The sequence below is a fragment of the Mirounga angustirostris genome, unplaced genomic scaffold, assembly GCF_029215605.1.
Source record: "Mirounga angustirostris isolate CCGP_5_RB_7025 unplaced genomic scaffold, mMirAng1.0.hap1 SCAF_10, whole genome shotgun sequence".
Lineage (NCBI taxonomy): Eukaryota > Metazoa > Chordata > Mammalia > Carnivora > Phocidae > Mirounga > Mirounga angustirostris.
This window is the reverse complement of record NW_026991718.1, coordinates 109,151,075-109,170,012: the sequence shown is the minus strand read 5'-3', so window position 1 is coordinate 109,170,012 and position 18,938 is coordinate 109,151,075. Positions and strand designations below refer to the sequence as shown.

General features: G+C 44.2%; 1 protein-coding gene across 3 annotated transcripts in view; it reads right to left on the bottom strand.

Annotated features, from left to right (window-relative positions):
- The window catches only part of DNAAF9 (dynein axonemal assembly factor 9), a 136,641-nt gene that overhangs the window by 44,666 nt on the left and 73,037 nt on the right, over positions 1-18,938 (bottom strand). For 2 of the 3 annotated variants that reach the window (XM_064572881.1, XM_045885487.3), the window contains exons 21-26: positions 9,101-9,204; positions 4,337-4,483; positions 3,167-3,255; positions 2,645-2,746; positions 2,256-2,373; positions 478-566 (exon numbers count right to left, since the gene is read on the bottom strand). In XM_064572881.1, coding sequence (XP_064428951.1) covers positions 478-566; positions 2,256-2,373; positions 2,645-2,746; positions 3,167-3,255; positions 4,337-4,483; positions 9,101-9,204 — 649 coding nt within the window. The remainder of the gene's footprint in view (positions 1-477; positions 567-2,255; positions 2,374-2,644; positions 2,747-3,166; positions 3,256-4,336; positions 4,484-9,100; positions 9,205-18,938) is intronic. The other variant, XM_064572882.1, reaches the window with a different exon arrangement.

Here is an 18,938-nt window from a genome sequence, read left to right as displayed (position 1 = left end):
TCGAGTCCCGCATCGGGCTCCTTGCTCAGCAGGGAGTCTGCTTCTCCCTCTGACCCTCCTCCCTCTCATGCTCTCTCTATCTCATTCTCTCTCAAATAAATAAATAAAATCTTAAAAAAAAAAAAACTGCAATCCTTCCCCCAGCTCAAACTCCCTACACCCTTCTCTACTTTGTTTTCTCCATAGCGCTTTTCACTAGCTAATATACTACTTTATCTGGTTAATCGTATTCCCAAACTAGAATGTAAGCTCCACAAGGGCAGAGACTTTCTAGTCTGTTTTGTTCATCTGTCACCCACACTTAGAACAGTGCCTGGCACACAGGAAGTGCTCAGTACAAACGTGTTAAATGGATGGATGGCTACCATGCTGATACCAATCACACCAAAGGCCAGTACATGCTGAAGGTCTCCCAGTGCCTATGGGGCCCAGGCACAGAATCCCTTTCCCCAAAGCAAAGGCGGCAGCCATACTAACCTGCCATATTCCTTATGCAGAGTGACCAGAAAAGCACAGAGCTCGCTAGCATGACAGCCTGGGAGGCCAGTTACAATGCTGATAATTACCTACATGAAAGAAAAGTCATGTGGGTTTGTCATCCAACTGGGAGATGGAGTTGTGTAAAAGGTTAAGAGAACTGACTTCTGGAGCCAGGTTCTGTGGGTGTGAACCTCAGCACCAGCACTCACCTAGCTATGTGACCTTGGGCTAACAACAGAACCTATCCTGCAGGGTGGATGTGATGATTAACTGAGTTAATATATGTGTGTGTTAATATATAAGTGCTTAGAACAGTGTGTGGCACATAGCAAACACCATATAAAATGTAGTGTTACTAATACAATTTCCATGGAGCAGGTTTGACTAGATCAGTTAAAATACAACGGAAAACACTGGGCAGAAAGGAGGTCTGAGACAAAATGTCATGGGCTAAAAAACTGGTGTGGTAAGTAAGCTCAGCGAAGGAGAGGAGTGGCATGGGGATATTTCCGCCTGGCTTCCCAATCCGTCCAAACTGCATGGCCTGAGCTAAGGAAACAAACGGGGTGTAGGAAGCCCTCCTGAGTCTTGACTAGGAGAAGAGGAGCAGGCTGAACTGTCCTAGCCGTAGCACACAATCAAATGAAAACAGGGCCCTCTGCAGGTATGTATTCCGAAACAACTTGAAGAAATCCCCTGACAGAGCAGGGGTCGAGCAGGGGAGGAAAGGAACCAGGTAATCGCTGAATGGTACTGATGTAAATGACATAGCATGTGTTTTCTTTCACAATACACAAGACTCACCGGGAAGAGGCCTGGTCACAGATAACTTAGACTGAAGCTCAGCTTGGTGGCACTTATCACTTGAGCCGGTTACATCAGCAGAGGGAACCCTCCTCTTTTCTGGGAACCAGTTCTCCTTCCTCCCCTCTGACCAGGCCCCTACCCTGTATCCCTTTCTGCTCCTGCACGCAGTACTCCATGTAACTTTTGTTTATCCTCCTCCTCACCTTGGTTCCTATTCCTCATCGCCCAGGCCCCTGCCTCTCAAATCACAGCACATGTGCTTATAGCCAGACACCTTCTTACTTTAAGGCCTGTCCTATAGCAGCCTTTTAATAAAATACAAGAGGTAAGCATTTTCATTTTTAAACTCTTGCCTAAGGGAAAATCAAGGCTTCTAATTGCTTAGTGCTCCTATTATCTTTTGCAGCTGAGCATCTTCTAGGTTTGCATATAAATAATGCCCTGAGCGTATTACGACATTTGGTTCTGAAGAAATGGTGGGAGGGGTAATGAGGAGGGGCATGTGAGATGGGAGCGGATTAAAATCTACTCTTGGGAAGACAAGGTTTATAAAGTATCACCTTACCCTGGTGATGCCAGCAAGGTCCAACTAATAAGGCCCTTCCTCTTATTAGGCTCAATGTGTAACCCACTGCCAGGTGAGGCCTTGTCACAGACAGAAAGAGCTGATGGCACGAGAGCACTGAGCAAGAATTTGAAAGACACAGAGAAGCCAGGGGAGGCACGGCAAGGGGCCAGGGCTTTATGGCTGCTGTGGGGCTTGGCTGGGGTCACTGCAGATGCCTGTACACACTCACTACATAGAGCAGGTTTCATGCGTATTATTCTATCAGTATCCTAGGAGGTGGAGAGTCTTATGAAAGGGACTCTGCTTGAGCTCTTTTTGTTAACTGACACAGAAGACCCAAGGGCAGCCTATTGGGATTATCTTCCTGTGAATTCCCAGCATACTTGCTGAGCTGCTGTACCTTGTCATTTTCTACTCGGTAAGTAGGGTTGATTTCAGCTTGCTGCAGCAGGACAGGGAGATGGGTCCTCATCACAGGCTCCTGACTAATGCTGCTGATGGCGAAATGCTGAAGAAACCTAGAAAAACAAAGACAATGCTATTATGTTACCATCACCAGCCTTGCCTGAATGTTCTCTTTCACACGAGAAACTCATTTAATTGCTAAAAAAGAAATCTCAGAGAGATTCACTCCACAGAATAAAATTGTACATGGTGTCACTACTACCTTTTACACTGATTCCTAAGAAGCTATGAAGAAAAAGGCGCTGAGAAAGGACCAACACTGAGGTTTCTGACATTTCAAAAGCTAGAACATTAAACATCTATAAAGAGAAAACTGGAGCTCACCAGTCTAGCTCTGGAAGTTTGGCTGGGAGTAGCTTTAGAGGACTCTGTTTCTCCCCAGCAGAATGGCCCAGGACACTGAAGAGCTTCTGGGCATTGGAGTGTCTGGAATATCAGAAGTTCATAGATTAGAACTCCATCTCCCTACAGCACACATACTTTACATAACTTGTTCTGATGCTTTCAAGCCAGAGTCCCGTGACACAGTCAACACTTCCAAAACAAGCATCTCACTGACTTGGAACACAATGCAGCATTAGTGTGTGAGGACGGGTGTGCCCACAGAGGAAGGTTCACCTGAAACCCTTGGTAATATTATGGGTTTCTGATTCTTGGTGGATTTCATCTCTCTTGACTTCTAGTTCCCCAAGGGCACTGGCTACCTGCAAGGGAAGCGCTGAAATGACTGTACTGGCCCTTTCAGAAGCCAAGACCCCTGTGTTACATAACGTAAGTTGTCCTGCAGAGAGAGCAGACACACACAGCTTCGGGAAACAAGCATAAACACTGAAGGCAGCCACTTACAATCTCTTTTGTTCCACAGATAATCCATCTTCCTGGATCACTTTTAAAGACAGCCCTGAGTTAGCCTGCTGTTGCCAGGGGGAGAAGACCTAAACAAAACAGAATTTGAGCAAAGAACACTTTAAACCCAACAACAGGATATGGAATCCACATGGGGATTTGATGGTTGTTGAAAATCTAGACTGTCAGTACAGAGAAACACCATCATAACAAACAAGTTTGTTTCAAAAATAGAGGCCTGCAGCAATTTTGTTCTGTATTTTTCAAAACTAGAATTTCTTTCTGGGTTCCTCTCCCAGGGACTCTGCTCCTTCAGAAGCCAGGAAGTATGGAGTAAGGTGTCAGGTAACACTGTTCTGGCAGCAGGGGCACGTTCTTCCCTGGGGACAGGACCAGAAGAAGGAGCGGTTCACACAAGTCCTGCCTAGGGGCAGAGAAATGGCTGAAGAGAATGTAAAGGGCTCTCTGTGTTCCTGGGTTGAAAGGACAAGCACAAAGAGGTAGGGAGGACCAGCGGGCAGTAGGAGGGAGACATGGACTAGCCTGAGATGCCACTCTGCAGCCAGGCCAGCTCTTCTCTCTTCCATGTTAGGCCAATCTGCCCTGAGAGAGGGACAGTCTCCTCACAGGCTGTGGCAATCAGACCTTTCTGAACATTTCCACCAGTCATGAGGCTGGCCGTGTGTTTAACTTTGGCTATTGCTTGGTCTCTAAGTGGGTTGTATAATTCTTGGTAAGCTCCCCCTCATGCAATCTATACCGAGTGCCTATAACATGCAGCCTGCCAGGTGGGACCATTCACAAGGGGAGGGCCTGTGAACCATGGGAAGGGAGAAACTAGGGTGGGGTAGAGAGCTCTGATCCATTAGGTAGGGCCAAATAATTCAATAAAGTAGCTAAAAGAAAAATGAGTCTAATTAGGATTTAAAGGGACAAAGAAGATTTGTCTTAGCAGCTAAAAAGCCTTTTGTTCAGTTCCTTTAGGTTCTCATCTCTCAATGGCAAAAGCACCATTCCAGGACGCAAGGGGATTAGAAGCAGCCACCTCCACCAGCGCTCCCAGCTCTGCCTCTCATCACCTCACTCTTAGCCCTGAGATGTGGCCTTACCATCTAAACTCCTAAGGAAAAAAAAGTAGTATTTGTTTTGCAGACTAATGATTGGTGTTACCTCTGAGTAAAATGCTTGGTATATCTTTGATTTGGGGAAAAGGGCAATCATCAGAAAATTGCTTGATCCATGGAAATGAATTGGGAGATGAGGAAGCAACGAGCTTTTGAAGTCTATCAGAAGGGCAGCAACAACACTTGTGGAATCCTAAAGAGAAAAAGATGGAGCATCAGTGAGAAAAGCCATTGGCATGACACTAGCCCTCACAATTATTGTCAGGACACATATGACAAATTTCACTGTAATTATTTTCACATTATGTGGTGTACTGGGGTCCAATGATAGATGTGCTTTTCCAATACCCAGTTAAGGGAGATATAGGAAGTATAACGGTCTTTTCTCCTAAACTGAAAATGTCATCTTAAAATTCTTTCTATAGTATCAATCCCTAATCAGATATATGATTTTTAAAAAAAGGTTTATTTATTTTAGCAGGGGGAGGGAAGAGGGAGAGAGAGAAATCTTAAGCCAACTCCCCACCAAGCACAGAGACCAATGTGGGGCTCAATTTTACAACCCTGAGATCATGACCTGAGCTGAAATCAAGAGTTGGATGCCCAGCTGACTGAGCCACCCAGGCGCCCCGATATACGATTCTTTTAAAAAGTTCTCTCTATACCCAACATGGGGCTTGAACTCACGACCCCAGAATTGAGAGCCACATGCTCTACTGAGCCAGCCAGGCGACCCATGATTTGTAAATATTTTCTCCCATTTTGTGGGTTGTTTTTACATTCTTGATACTGTATTTTGATGCACAGAAGTTTTCAATTTTGATGAAGTCCAATTTATATATTTTTTTCTTTTGTTGTCTGTGTTTTTGGTGTTATAATCCAAGAAATCATTGCCTACTCCAAGGTCACGAGGACTTTACTCCTATGGGTTTTTTATTATTATTATTATTAACATATAATGTATATTTGTTTCAGGGGTACAGGACTGTGATTCATCAGTCTTACAGAATTCAGAGTGCTCACCACAACACATACCCTCCCCAATGTCTGTCACCCAGCCACCCCATCCCTTCCACCCCCCACCACTCCAGCAGCCCTCAGTTTGTTTCCTGAGATTAAGAGTCTCTTATGGTTTGTCTCCCTCTCTGGTTTCGTCTTGTTTCATTTTTTCCTCTCTTTCCCTATGATGCTCTGCCTTGTTTCTTAAGTTCCGCATATCAGTGAGATCATATGATAACTGTCTTTCTCTGATTGACTTATTTTGTTTAGCATAATACCCTCCAGTTCCATCCACATCATTGCAAATGGCTCCTATGTTTTCTTCTAAGAGTTTAATAGTGTTGGCTCTTACATTTAGGCCTATGCTCCATTTTGAATTAATTTTTTGTATATGGCATAAAGTAAGGATCTAACTTCATTATTTTGCATGTGGATGTCTAATTTTCCCAGCACCATTTGTGGAAAAGACCTTTGAATGATCTTGGCACCCTTGTTAAAAATCATTTGGCTAGGGGCGCCTGGGTGGCTCAGTTGGTTAAGCGACTGCCTTCGGCTCAGGTCATGATCCTGGAGTCCTGGGATCGAGTCCCGCATCGGGCTCCCTGCTTGGCAGGGAGTCTGCTTCTCCCTCTGACCCTCCTCCTTCTCATGCTCTCTGTCTCTCATTCTCTCTCTCTCTCTCAAATAAATAAATAAAATCTTAAAAAAAAAAAAAAAATCATTTGGCTACATATGTGAAGGTTTATTTCTGGGCTATTTATTTCACTGGTCTATGTATCTCACTTTATGCCAATACCACACTGTTGTTTAATTACTATAGCTTTGTAGTAAGTTTTGGAATCAGGAAGTGTGAGTTTTCCAACTCTGTTATTTTTTAAGATTATTTTGGCTACTTGGGGATACCCTAAGATTCATATGAATTTCAGGATGGGTTTTTCTACTTCTGTAAAAAATGTCATTGAATTTTGATAGGAATTGCATTGAATCTATAGACTGCTTTGGTAGAATTGTGGTCTTAACAATGTTAAGTCTTCCTATCCACGAACATGGGGTGTCTTCTCATTTATCTAGAACTTCTTTCATTTCTTTTTAATTTTTTTTTTTTAAAGATTTTATTTATTTATTTGACAGAGACAGCGAGAGATGGAACCCAAGCAGGGGAAGTGGGAGAGGGAGAAGCAGGCTTCCCGCCTAGCAGGGAGCCGGATGTGGGGCTCCATCCCAGAACCCTGGGATCATGACCTGAGCCGAAGGCAGACGCTTAACGACTGAGCCACCCAGGCGCCCCTCTTTCTAATTTTTAAATATTTTATTTATTTACTTATTTGTCAGAGAGAGAGAGACAGAGAGCACAAGCAGGGGGAGCGGCAGGCAGAGGGAGAAGCAGACTCCCTGTTGAGCAGGGAGCCCAACACGGGACTCGATCCCAGGACCCTGGGATCATGACTTGAGCCAAAGGCAGACGCTGAACCAACTGAGCCACCCAGGCATCCCTGTACCTTGCTTTTAAAACTTAATTTACCATTAGCATCTACCAAGTTGCTACAAACAGTCTGTAAATATTTTTAAAGACTGCATCCCACTATCTTCTAAAGCCACCCTTATGGCTGGATATTCATACTATTTACATTTCTCCTTGTCAACAGGACCTTTTATTTACTTTTTGCCAATTTACTGTTATATATGGTAGTGTGAGGCTGTTTCTGATGTACTTCCATATATCTGTTAACTAACCTCATGTTAATAAAGACAGAGTTCTTCATAGAAAAGAAATATTAACTCATTTGTTTTAATCGCCAAAAATGTTTTACCCAGTTTATCTTCTGCTTTTTAATAAATTCTTTGACTTTTTAGAGTTTCAAATTACAAATTAATCTGATAAATTTTATGTTATATCCAAACAATGGAATACTATTCAGCAATAAAAAGGAACAGACTTTTCATATAAACGACATAGATGAATCTAAAAATCATTATACTGAGTGAAAAATGCCAGACTTAAAAGGGTATACAATGTATGATGTCCATTTGTATAACATTTTATTTTATTTAAAGATTTATTTATTTGGGGCACCTGGGTGGCTCAGTCATTAAGCATCTGCCTTCAGCTCAGGTCATGATCCCAGGGTCCTGGGATCGAGCCCTGCATCAGGCTCCCTGCTCCGAGGGAAGCCTGCTTCTCCCTCTCCCACTCCCCCTGCTTGTGTTCCTGCTCTCGCTATCTCTCTCTGTCAAATAAATAAATAAAATCTTAAAAAAAAAAAAGATTTATTTATTTGAGAGAGAGTACGCATGCAAGCAGGGGTGATGGGCAGAGGGAGAGAGAGAGAAACCTATAAGCAGATTCCCCGCTGATTGTGGAGCCCAACACAGGGCTCCACCCCAGGACCCTGAGATCATGACCTGAGCTGAAATCAAGAGTTGGACACTTAACTAAGCCACCCGAGGCACCCCCGTTTATATAACATTTTAGAACTGCAAACTGATTTACAGTGACAGAAAGCCAGAAGTGGAGGGAAAGAGGAATTGCAAAGGGCATTAGAAAACTTTAGGGGTGATGAAAGTTGTCTGTATCTTGATTGTGACAGTGGTTTCATGAGTGTATACATCTGTCAAAACTTTAAATGGATATAGTTAATTGTATTTAAAGTATACGTCAATAAATTAAATTGTTGGCAAAAATATTTAAAATCCTTAAGTGGTCAAATCTGACAGACTTTTCCTTTAGAATTTCTTGTATCATTTCTAAGCTTACAAAGTTTTCCTCTCTCTGGAAAATTTTTATATTCCTCTTTCTTCTTGTGAAACTTAAAAATATTTAAAACATTTAATCTCTCAGAAGTTTATTTTGATTTTTGATATGAGGTAAGAATCCATTCCCCCCTGCCCCAAGTTAGCTAACTTATTGTCCCAGCACTTGAACAATTCATCTTTTCTTCCTTCATCAACGTTTTCATCTAATAACGCCATCCATTCTGTCTTGTTGGCCTGCTTGCACTTTTGAACACCCTTTAAGGCAGCAGGTTCTATGTGGCAGAAAGAATTTTCTCTGAATTGTTCACAGAACTTATTTTCTGAGCCATCTGACCATACCACCTCACCTAGTCTCTGTCTTGACTCCCAAACAGGCTGGTTTTGAGGCTGAAACCAAACACAGTAGCAGACCTGCCCTCCACTCTAGTGTCATACTGAGATGAGTTGTGCCGTGGCCAGGAGAAAAGCCTAGGGAGAACTCATAGCTGCCTTCTTCCTTGTAAGGGGAGCGGAAAGTGTTAAACAAACTGGTGAAGTTAAAGGGTGGTTCTGGGGTGTAACTTTCACAGAGGTGGAGGGGAAGTCTGGGTGTGTCAGGGGGTGGGGCTGAGCCCTCATGGGGAAAGTGAGACACTTCTCTTCTCTCTGGCTCACTTACAATTCTTTCTCACGCTAATGGATGAACAGAGCCCCATCAATGTTAGAGGAACAGCTTCTTTCCAGTTCTTAAGTGGGTGAGCCTTTGTGTCCCTGGGTGGGAGGGGGGCCATTTAAGGCCTTCAGCCTACTTTCTGGTCCTCTTTGGGATGAGTTAATTGGGCATGGGTAGCCCTCCTGACCCAGAACTCTTTTCTAGCTAAGCCCTTTACGGAGCAGTGAGGTTGACAATTGGACAGGCCTCTCCAAGAACTCCCTGCCTGCCTGCCTCAAGGGCAATGCTGGTTCCTGACATCCTATCCCACGGTGGTGGAGCAGGGACAGGAGTTATGTCGTTTTTGTCTCAGAAGTGTTGAGTATCCTTCTGAACATCAAAGCCATGGACTGATAAAACACCTACCCCATCATAGAAGGAAATGGCATTCATGTGATCCTTGGAAAGGACGATACTTCCGTGATGACGGTGAGAAAACAGAAGACCACTAGAGAAGAAGTGCACTTTCCCTGGAAGGAAAAGAGAGCTGGTCAGAGCTGAAGGGCTGGACCCTGGGGGCCAGATCCCAGTGTCCTTGCAAGTGCCAGGGGGCACCACACTGGTAACTAGAGACTAGTACCTGTAATGCTTAAGTTACACAGTTTTTATGCTGAGTCCTGTGCTCTGGGGAAGCCAATGTACACTCCTAAGCTTCAGAGATAAATGAGGCATCACAGTCTTTGCATAAGAATTAGAAAAAACCAAGTGAATAAGTTATCAGCTGCTAGGAGAGAGGCAAAATTCACATTCACTTGTGGGTGTCTTCCAGGGAAACACACTGAAAAAGACTTTGGGTATGTCTGCTCCACCACTGAGTTTATAGACTCTTCTTTCTCCTATTTTGGCAGAAGCTGGCTTGGCTCTAAAGTTAGACTACCACATCCCTCACTAAAAGCCCAGCAGGGAGCACTAGGGTCTCAGGTAAAGGACTGATGAAGGGACCTAAGGGTCCCTGTGCCCAGCAAAGGAACATCTGAGTTAGATAATAGGGGATTCTATAGACACTAGAGGCCTGCTGCTCTACATTCACAAGAACAAGATGGGTGGGATGTGGACAATGGATGTGGCTTCCTCAGTTCAAGGATTCAGGTCCAAGGAGAGCTGCTGTTTCCTGGGCGGCCAAGGTCATACAGAATAGCTCATTATGGGCCCTAGGGGGCAGACCAAAGAAAGAATAGACACCTAAGGTGACAGGTGTTAAGACTGGGCTTGCTTTGGAGACTTAAATGAAACACCCAGAGTACCCATAAAACTGCTGGGTAAAGCTGCTCTCTGGAGCTGGTCCAAGCTATATCCTTTCTGCTCTTCTAATAGCCTTTCTTTCTTTGTTTTCACAACTGTAGAAGAGAGAAAGTACTTCTTGGAGTTCAAGGCACAAGCTTGGTAATACTGTTATCAATACCTAACTGCTAAGACAGAGGACAGAAGACAAAGACGACGGACTGATTCCTTGAGATGTAGTGCTAGGAAGTTAGCCCCAAAGCTCTGGAGATTGTAAGGACAAGAAGAGCAAAGGCCAAGGTGAGGAATTTTGGAGACTTCAAGTTGAAGTCTTCCTGAGGAGGTGGGGTTTCAGGAGGCAGAGAGGCCTAGTGTGTATGTGTGCTTGTGTGTACATGTTAATGGGGCAGGGGAAGAAGTGGGGGAGGTGGAGGCAGCTTTTAGGTACAAGAGGAAGATTTGGAGCCTGAGTCTCAATGGAAGAACTAGATGACCGGTCCTAGGGAAATAATGCTATAACCTTAGCACATGGGGCAGCAGCAGCCCAGTTCAGGGCATCGAGGGTCAAGCCCTGTAAGCTTCACAGCCTCTAACAAGTAGAGCTCGACCTCCTTTGCACACAGCCTTGCCCTGTGGCCCTCTTGAGTACAGGCTACCCATGACCCAGCCTCATCTTGTATCACAGCCAAGGTTCCTCATGGCTGTTCCCAGACCATTCCCTTCCATGCTGGCACAATGCTTTCATTCCCTCAGAAACACAAGCCCTTTCTTCTCTTCACTGCTCACCTCTATGCCCTCCTAGTCATGCCACAACTTGTGCTCAGTCTTCTCTTCCACAGCCAAGCCGCCCATCTCTTCTGAGAGATTGGGGGATGGCCCACGCCCCATTCCGGGCTCACTACTCCTCAATCCCGATGCCACAGTAGTAAAACAGCACCCAGGACATCTCAACCTCTGAAATCTTTCGCTCCAGAACCTACTCTCAGACTACAGCATCCCATCAGCCTTTTAGCTATCTCACTCCCTGATCTCATCCTCTGACGTCACTGAGCCTTTGAAGCCTCAGTCCCCTACTTTTCCCGATTGCTCAGAAATTGCTGACTTTCCTCTCACCCACATGCAGGGTGGATCTTCCGGGACAGGACATGCTTTAATCTTGGATTTGTCAGGGAAAGGGATGGGAACAGATTCTGCTCAGTGTTTACTAACAACACTAATTGCAGTGAAAACCCCTTATAGTTTTCTGCTTTCCCAACAATTTCAAGAGGTAATCTTCTTACCAGGCTGATGGGGGGACACAAGCTTAGAGAGACTTCTCTCAAAGTCACAGAACAACTTCCAGTGGAACCAGGTACAGAGCAGAGGTGTGTAGGGGGCGCCAAGGTGTTGTGGCATCGGGGGCCCCTTCAGTTCTCACCTGGCTTCTTCCTCTTTGCCCTCTCCAAATGGCTAATCTGACGACTGCCTTCTCTGCTTCTTAGCCTCAAGAGGCCCACAGTGCGGTCTGCAGTCCCTGCTCTGCTGTCTTAGCTCCTCCACCAGCTCCCCCAGGGCCCAGCCAAGATGTTGAGCACTCTCCTCACACTATGACCTCATCAATTCCAGCCACAGGATAACTCTATCTACTGCTTATAGAAAAAAGAGGGGTCAAAAGGTATTAGGAGGTAAGAACTGCTCTCCTACTACTGCTTCCTATCTGTACCCTTCCAGGTCCTTGGCTCACCCTCCACCTCTGTAGCTCTAACATGAAGCTTCTCAAAAGCAAGCGCAGTATCACTCAAAGGCCTCCTGGACAACATCCTTCCAAAGCTTCCAGAAAAGAGCACAGATGAGAGAAGTCAGCTCAATCATTTCCTCTCTCTATACTCTGAAGCCTCGAGACAAAATGGAAAAGAGGAAGACAGAAATTCACAATGCAGTGCTGGAAAAGCACTCATTATGGGGCCTGGCCCAGGGCAGGAACTCAGTAAATGGAAGCTGATTTTAGTTCTGGTGCAGAAAGGCTATCTTGGGTCGCAGCTACCCCTCAGCCTGGCTCTGGAAGCGGTAACTTTCCTTATCCTCAGAGCACACATGAAATAACTGAAGTGACTCACTGGGTGGTCCAGTGCCTGTTACGTGGTCTCTTAGATCCTAATCCACTTGAAGTGATGACACTTCCAGTATCTGCTCTGGATTCATGACTGTCAGACTTCGGTCTGAAGGGATATGCCTTTGCAGGGGTTTCTCAGTGACCACGGTAACCAACTCCTGAGGAGACCTCTTTGGCTCCTTGCCTTTTTTTTTTAAAGATTTTATTTATTTATTTGAGAGAGAGAGAGAGAGTAAGAAAGAGCACAGCAGAGAGGGGCAGAGGGAAAGGGAGAAGCCGATTCCCCACTAAGCAGAGAGGCCGACATGGGGCTCGATCTCAGGACTCCAGGATTATGACCTGAGCTGAAGGCAGACCCTTAACCAACTGAGCCACCCTCCTTGGCCCCTTGTCTTATCCTGGTGCCCTTACTGAAAGGCCACTGTCATTCCTTCTCCATTCCGTGAGTCTAAAAACCCAAGGTAAGAGGAAGTTCCCCCTCACTACCCAAGAAGCAACAGGAGACCAAGGCATGGTTCTGTCTTTGATTGACCTAGAAGGGCAAAACAAGACGCCAAGTGTCAATGAAGAATTTGGCTTTACCTCCTTCAGACACCTCCAATGGTCCAGCCTGTGTGAAGAGGGAACGTTTATCTTTGCTGGGGAAATATGATGCAATGCCTGGATGATTTTCATTCTATGTGACAGAGTGTGAAATGTACACATATGGCTTAAAGAAAAAGAATAACAACACAGTCTAGATGCCTGTACACTCACCACACTCAGCCTAAGAAACCAAGCATTACTAGTACCTTTGAAGCCTCCCAAATGTCCTTCCCCAATGGCCCTCTCTCTTCTACCCAGAGGGAACCAACATCCCAAATTCTGTATAGTTTTATCATACTTCAATGTATCTATAAACCATATATTATTTGGTCTCGTCTGTTTTGTTTTCATATAAATAGAATCTTAATACATGTGTCCTTCTGTGATTTAATACTCTTGACATCTGTTCCTGAGTCATCCATGTTGGAGGTCATATGCAGCTGCACAGCCCACTCACATTCAGTGCTACAGAAGACTTTCTCTTCTCAAGAGTCCTTGACTAGCTTCATGTGGACACAAGGGAATACACAAGAGGGTTTAGAATGAAGTCAGCAGATAGCAGATGACTGCTGCCTGGGCCTTCCCATCATAAGAAGGCAGGACTCAGCTTGGTTACCAGATGTGTCCACTACAGTGCCCCTGTTTCTCACTGTTGAACAATCTCTGCCCAGTGGAAAAAAACACTCTGCAATCTATAAATCACCACAGGGACAATGAAGGAGCTGCTTGAGTGCCAACCATTCATGGAGGCCTGTAGGAAATAGTAAATATACAGTCAACTGATATTCAACAAAGGTGCACAGACAGACCAAAGAAAAAGGAGAGCCTTTTCAATAAATGGTACTGGAAAAACTGGATATTCCTACGTAAAACAATGAACATCAACCCATACCTTGAATGAGACTTTCTGTCCATTCCCACCAGCCACAGTAGAAAACCTCGTACTTCACAGGGATGTCAGGTAGAATATTCAGAAGGATTCTGCCTCAGCAGTGGAGTAAAATTAGCCCTAAATTAAATGCTGTACTGTCTCCTGGCTAATAAAGCTTAAAAGCAAGGCCAGATGATAAGACTATAAGAAAAATATATTAAAACAATTATTATAACTGTATCCCATGTGTTCAAGAAGCCAGAAGACTGAACCATGTTAACTTGAGACATGAAAGATGTAAAAAATAATGTAAATCAAACTTCCATAGATGAAAAATACAATGTCTGAGAAGAAAAATACACTAAATGAGATGAATATTAGACAGTTGTGGAAGTTTAAGCTACTCCAGGGTACTGCTGCCCCCACATACATTTTGTTTGGCCAAGCGGCTTGGGGGCGGGGGAGGGTGGTGCTTAAAATGACGCTGGCCCCTCACACAAGCCCTATGTAGCAGGCTGCAGAGTCACAGGAAGATGTAAGTTCCTGATATGACTTCCCCAACAGCCCTTGTGATCAGGTCTCCCCTGCCTTCTAGGGCCGTCCCCTTATATACCCCTTACAGAAAACTCCTGTGGAGCTTACCAAAACCCTGCTCTTCTGGTTTGAAGTGACCAGTCTGGCCTTAGCCTGGGAAACCCGAAGCACTCTACCCACAAACCCTATTAAAGGCATGTGCCCCAGGTCCTGCCACTCTGTCTGCACTCTGCTTTGACCCTCCTGTGTGCCCTGCAGGCATGAGGCATGCCATTGCCCTGTGTACTTCCTCCAGGACTTGTGAGAAATAAAATTTTCTTTTTTTAAAGATTTTATTTATTTATTTGAGAAAGAGAGAATGAGAGACAGAGAGCATGAGAGGGAGGAGGGTCAGAGGGAGAAGCAGACTCCCTGCCGAGCAGGGAGCCCAATGCGGGACTCGATCCCGGGACTCCAGGATCATGACCTGAGCCGAAGGCAGTCGCTTAACCAACTGAGCCACCCAGGCGCCCCGAGAAATAAAATTTTCTATTTCAGTTTCTTTTGTGGTCTTTTGTTGAACTTGGCTCACCATTCCCTGTGCTCCACTTCACAAATGTTAATTTAACAAACTCATAACAACAATGCAGTAGAGGTTAGTAAATTAGAATACATACAAGTAGAAACTATGCAAAATGAAACACAATGAGAAAAAAGACTGAAAATAATTGTACAGAGCAACAGGGGGCTGTAGGGCAATTTCAGACAGAAAAGATATGTAACTGGAGGCCCGGAATAGGAGGGAGGAGGGGAAAAACTAAAAAAAAAGGCTAAAAATACTCCTAATTTGAGGAAAACTGAATCCATCCATTGAAGAAGCAAAATGAATTCCAAGCACAAGGAACATGGAAAAAAACATAACAACTCATATAAAAGTAAAATTGCTTAAAATCTGTGATAGAAAGAAAGGAAACTGGGTTGCCTGGGTGGCTTAGTTGGTTAAGTGTCCAACTCTTTTTTTTTTTTTAAGATTTTATTTATTTATTTGTCAAAGAGAGCGAGAGCACGAGTAGGGGGAGCAGCAGACAGAGGGAGAAGCAGGCTCCCTGCTGAGCAAGGAGCCTGATGTGGAACTTGATTCCAGGACCCTGACATCATAACCTGAGCCAAAGGCAGACGCTTAACCGACTAAGCCACCCAGGTGCCCCTGAGTGTCCAACTCTTGATTTCAGTTCAGGTCATGATCTCAGGGTCATGAGACTGAGCCCTGTGTTGGGCTCTGTGCTTAGTGTGGAGTCTGTTTGAGATTCTCTCTCTCCCCCTACCCTCCCCCCACTCATGCATGCACACACACTCTCTCTCTCTGAAATAAATAAAAAAAAATCTTAAAGAAAATCTCAAAAGCAGCTGGAGTGAAAAAAAGATAACTTCTGTAGAAGGAACAAAGATAAGGATGGCAGTGGATTTCTGCTCAGGAATGGTGCAACTGAGAAGATAGTGGAGCAGAGCAACACTTTTCCAGAAAGTAGGAAACTGCTGGGGTGTCTGACTGGCTCAGTCAGCAACTCTTGATGTTGGTGTCATGAGGAGCCCCATGATGGGATAGAGCTAAGGAAGGAAGGACGGAAGGAAGGAAGGAAGGAAGGAAGGAAGGAAGGAAAGAAAGAAAGAAAGAAGGAAAGAAGGAAAGAAGGAAAGAAAGAAAGAAAGAAAGAAAGAAAGAAAGAAAGAAGGAAGGAAAGAAAGAAAGAAAGAAAGAAAGAAGGAAAGAAGGAAAGAAAGAAAGAAAGAAAGAAAGAAAGAAGGAAAGAAAGAAGGAAAGAAAGAAAGAAGGAAAGAAAGAAAGACAGAAAGAAAGAAAGAAAGACAGAAAGAAAGAAGGAAAGAAAGACAGAAAGAAAGAAAGAAAGACAGAAAGAAAGAAAGACAGAAAGAAAGAAAGACAGAAAGACAGAAGGAAAGAAAGACAGAAAGAAAGAAAGAAAGAAAGACAGAAAGAAAGAAGGAAAGAAAGAAAGAAAGAAAGAAAGAAAGAAAGAAAGAAAGAAAGAAAGAAAGACAGAAAGACAGAAAGACAGAAAGACAGAAAGAAAGAAAGAAAGAAAGAAAGGGCGCGTGGGTGGCTCAGTTGGTTGAGTGACTGCCTTCGGCTCAGGTCATGATCCTGGAGTCCCTGGATCAAGTCCTGCATCGGGCTCCCTGCTCGGTGGGGAGTCTGCTTCTCCCTCTGACCCTCCTCCCTCTCATGTGCTCTCTCTCTCTCAAATAAATAAATAAAATCTTAAAAAAAAAAGACAGAAAGACAGAAAGAAAGAAAGAGAGGGAAAGAGAGAGAAAGAGAGAGAAAGAAAAGAAAGGAAGGAAGGAAGGAAGGAATGAACGAACGAACTACTGACCTAGAATCTTTACCAAGTGAAAATATCTTTCAAAACCCAAGGGGTGGGACTTCTGAAATGGCTGTGAAGATCCTCTCCCCAGAAAACAGTGACGAAACTGGTCTAATTGTTAAGACAACTATTTAAGGACTCTGGTCATGGACCAAAGTTGTACAATAAAACTGAGAAGCATTTATTTGAGAAATTCTACTGAAGCTTGGTGAGAACTGTGGAAATCTGGTGTTTCAGCCAGGGGCTATTCACTTGACCTCCCCTCTAGTTCCATGGTGAACAAAAATCTTACACGGGAGAGGGGCTGACTTGGAGGCAAAGCACAGAAAATTTTATAGGCAGGGATGTAAAAAAAAGACAGCAATCAAAGTAGCAAACGTTCAGGGAATGCCAACATACCGACTAGCCAGAGATGTCAGAGCTGGCTGGTCCAACTAGCCAGAATGCAACAGGAAAGTCAGGAGACTGAGACAACAGATGTCAATTATTATACAGCAATAAGGCTATGATTTAAGGCACCTTCCTGGTGCCATCCATGTGCACCAGGAGACACGTACAAAAATACTCATGACAGGACTGTCTGCAATAGCAAAAAAAACTATAAACCCCAAATGTCCATCAACAGTCTGAAGAATAAATAGCACATTTTCATACAAAGGAATCCCATGGAGCCATAAAAGTGAATGAGCTATATGGCTATCCAAAACAATCTGGATGAATCTTAGGAAAAAAATAGTGAGCAAAAAAAAGCAAGTCCCAGAAGAACACACAGTGTGATTATATTTGTATTACACTCAAAACCAAGACATTGTTTAGGGATATAGGCATATGTGGTAAAACTCTAAAGCGGGATCCTGAGGATTAGGGGCTGGGCAGCCTGCCTGACCAAGGTCAGCAGGGTGGGGAAGAGAAGGGCACATGAAGGACATAAATGAATAGGAACCTGCATAGCAAGAAGTCCTGTGACAGCAGAAGCCACTAACTGGGGAAGAAAAAGGTTCCCGTGCTGGAAGCATTTCAAAGTAAAGAAGTACTGTTCTTTACCTATATGTAGTTCGAAGGGCCAACTCTGGACTGAGAATCAGAAGACCTGGACTACCCTCCAGATCTACTGTGAACTTGCATTATAACCTCAGGCAAGTTTTCACCTATGGGGCTCGGGATATGAAGCTCAATTAAGGTAATGCATGCTGAAGAGCTTTTTAAATGCCTTTAGGGAATGGGAACGGATGAGTTTCAAGCTCATCACAGTCTCAAGTAAAGACAGATTTACTGACACTAATGACGCTTAAACTTCAGAACCCCTCACCTGCCCAAGCCCCCTTCCAAAGCCTTCAGAAGAGCCCTAACCGTTTTGTGTTATTTTTCCTTGAAAGAACCTTAAGTGGTATAAACTTCAAGCACCACTTGATCTAAGCCCCAAAGTGGCAGAAAGCTTAACAAACAGCCAGAGGAGATTCCTGCTCAAATTCTCTGTTCCTATTTAATTTTCCTGCCTCAGAAAACCACCTCCTAATTCAAACTGCATTTCCTTCAGGAACTAAGAGTGTGTCTCAAAAGAGTATGACGAATAGGGCTTCAGAAATCCCTGGCTGTGCCCTTTGTGTAGAGACCTCAGGATACAATGAATCTTGCTGGACAACTCAATACAGCGTAAGATTACTTTTCTAACAAGGCCCTTTGCTAAGAAGGTGCAAATTAATTTTGGCTAATATCCTTGCTAAATATTATAATTGGCTCAACTATGACAGAACACAACCACCTCTGTGTTGCCTCTACAACCCACTTCTGAAACACTATGCAATCTTGCCCCAAGGCGAGCAGCACTGTCACATACTCCCTGCCTTCCACAGTTTCCTGACTCTGGTCTTCTGTACCGGGATCTGGAGAAGCACAAATGCAGGCAGGGGCTGTGGCACAGGCACAATGCTAAATGCTATTACTTACTACCCGGCATTCTATGGAGCCCCAAACCTCCTTGTGCTTTGTCTCCTCCATGAATGGAGGAGCAGAAGCTGAACCAGTGATCTAAGAATAGGGAGAGGAATCTGCCACTGGACAGAATATCTTCAAGAAGAATAAATTATCCAGGAAGGGGATTTGCTCAGTAGAGGCTGAGAAATTCGTGGAGTAAGTCACAACTCTTCTTCCACAAGATGGCTATATCAACCAGGGAAAGAACAGGACTCCTAAGAAAATGTTATTTTGAGGAAACCAAAAAGGAGCACAGAATGAATCTCCATGAAATCCATGCAAAACCAACAAGGTTTTTGAGAATCTTAGGTCAGCAGAAATATACTGAAAGGGACAGAGAGAGAATATGAAATCAAAGGCGACTATTGAACCCCCAAATGCTATCGGCAAGAAGCAGGCTGATAAAACTCATCTACAAAGTGCTACCTTTGTGAAAAAGGAAGGATGACCGAGGTGTAGCCACAAGTTTAGAGGGGAAAACTAAGAGTTTAGACGGTGAAACCAAGAGCCCAGGTGGCAGAGATAAGAGCCATGGTGGACTATTCCCAGGCCTTGAAACCT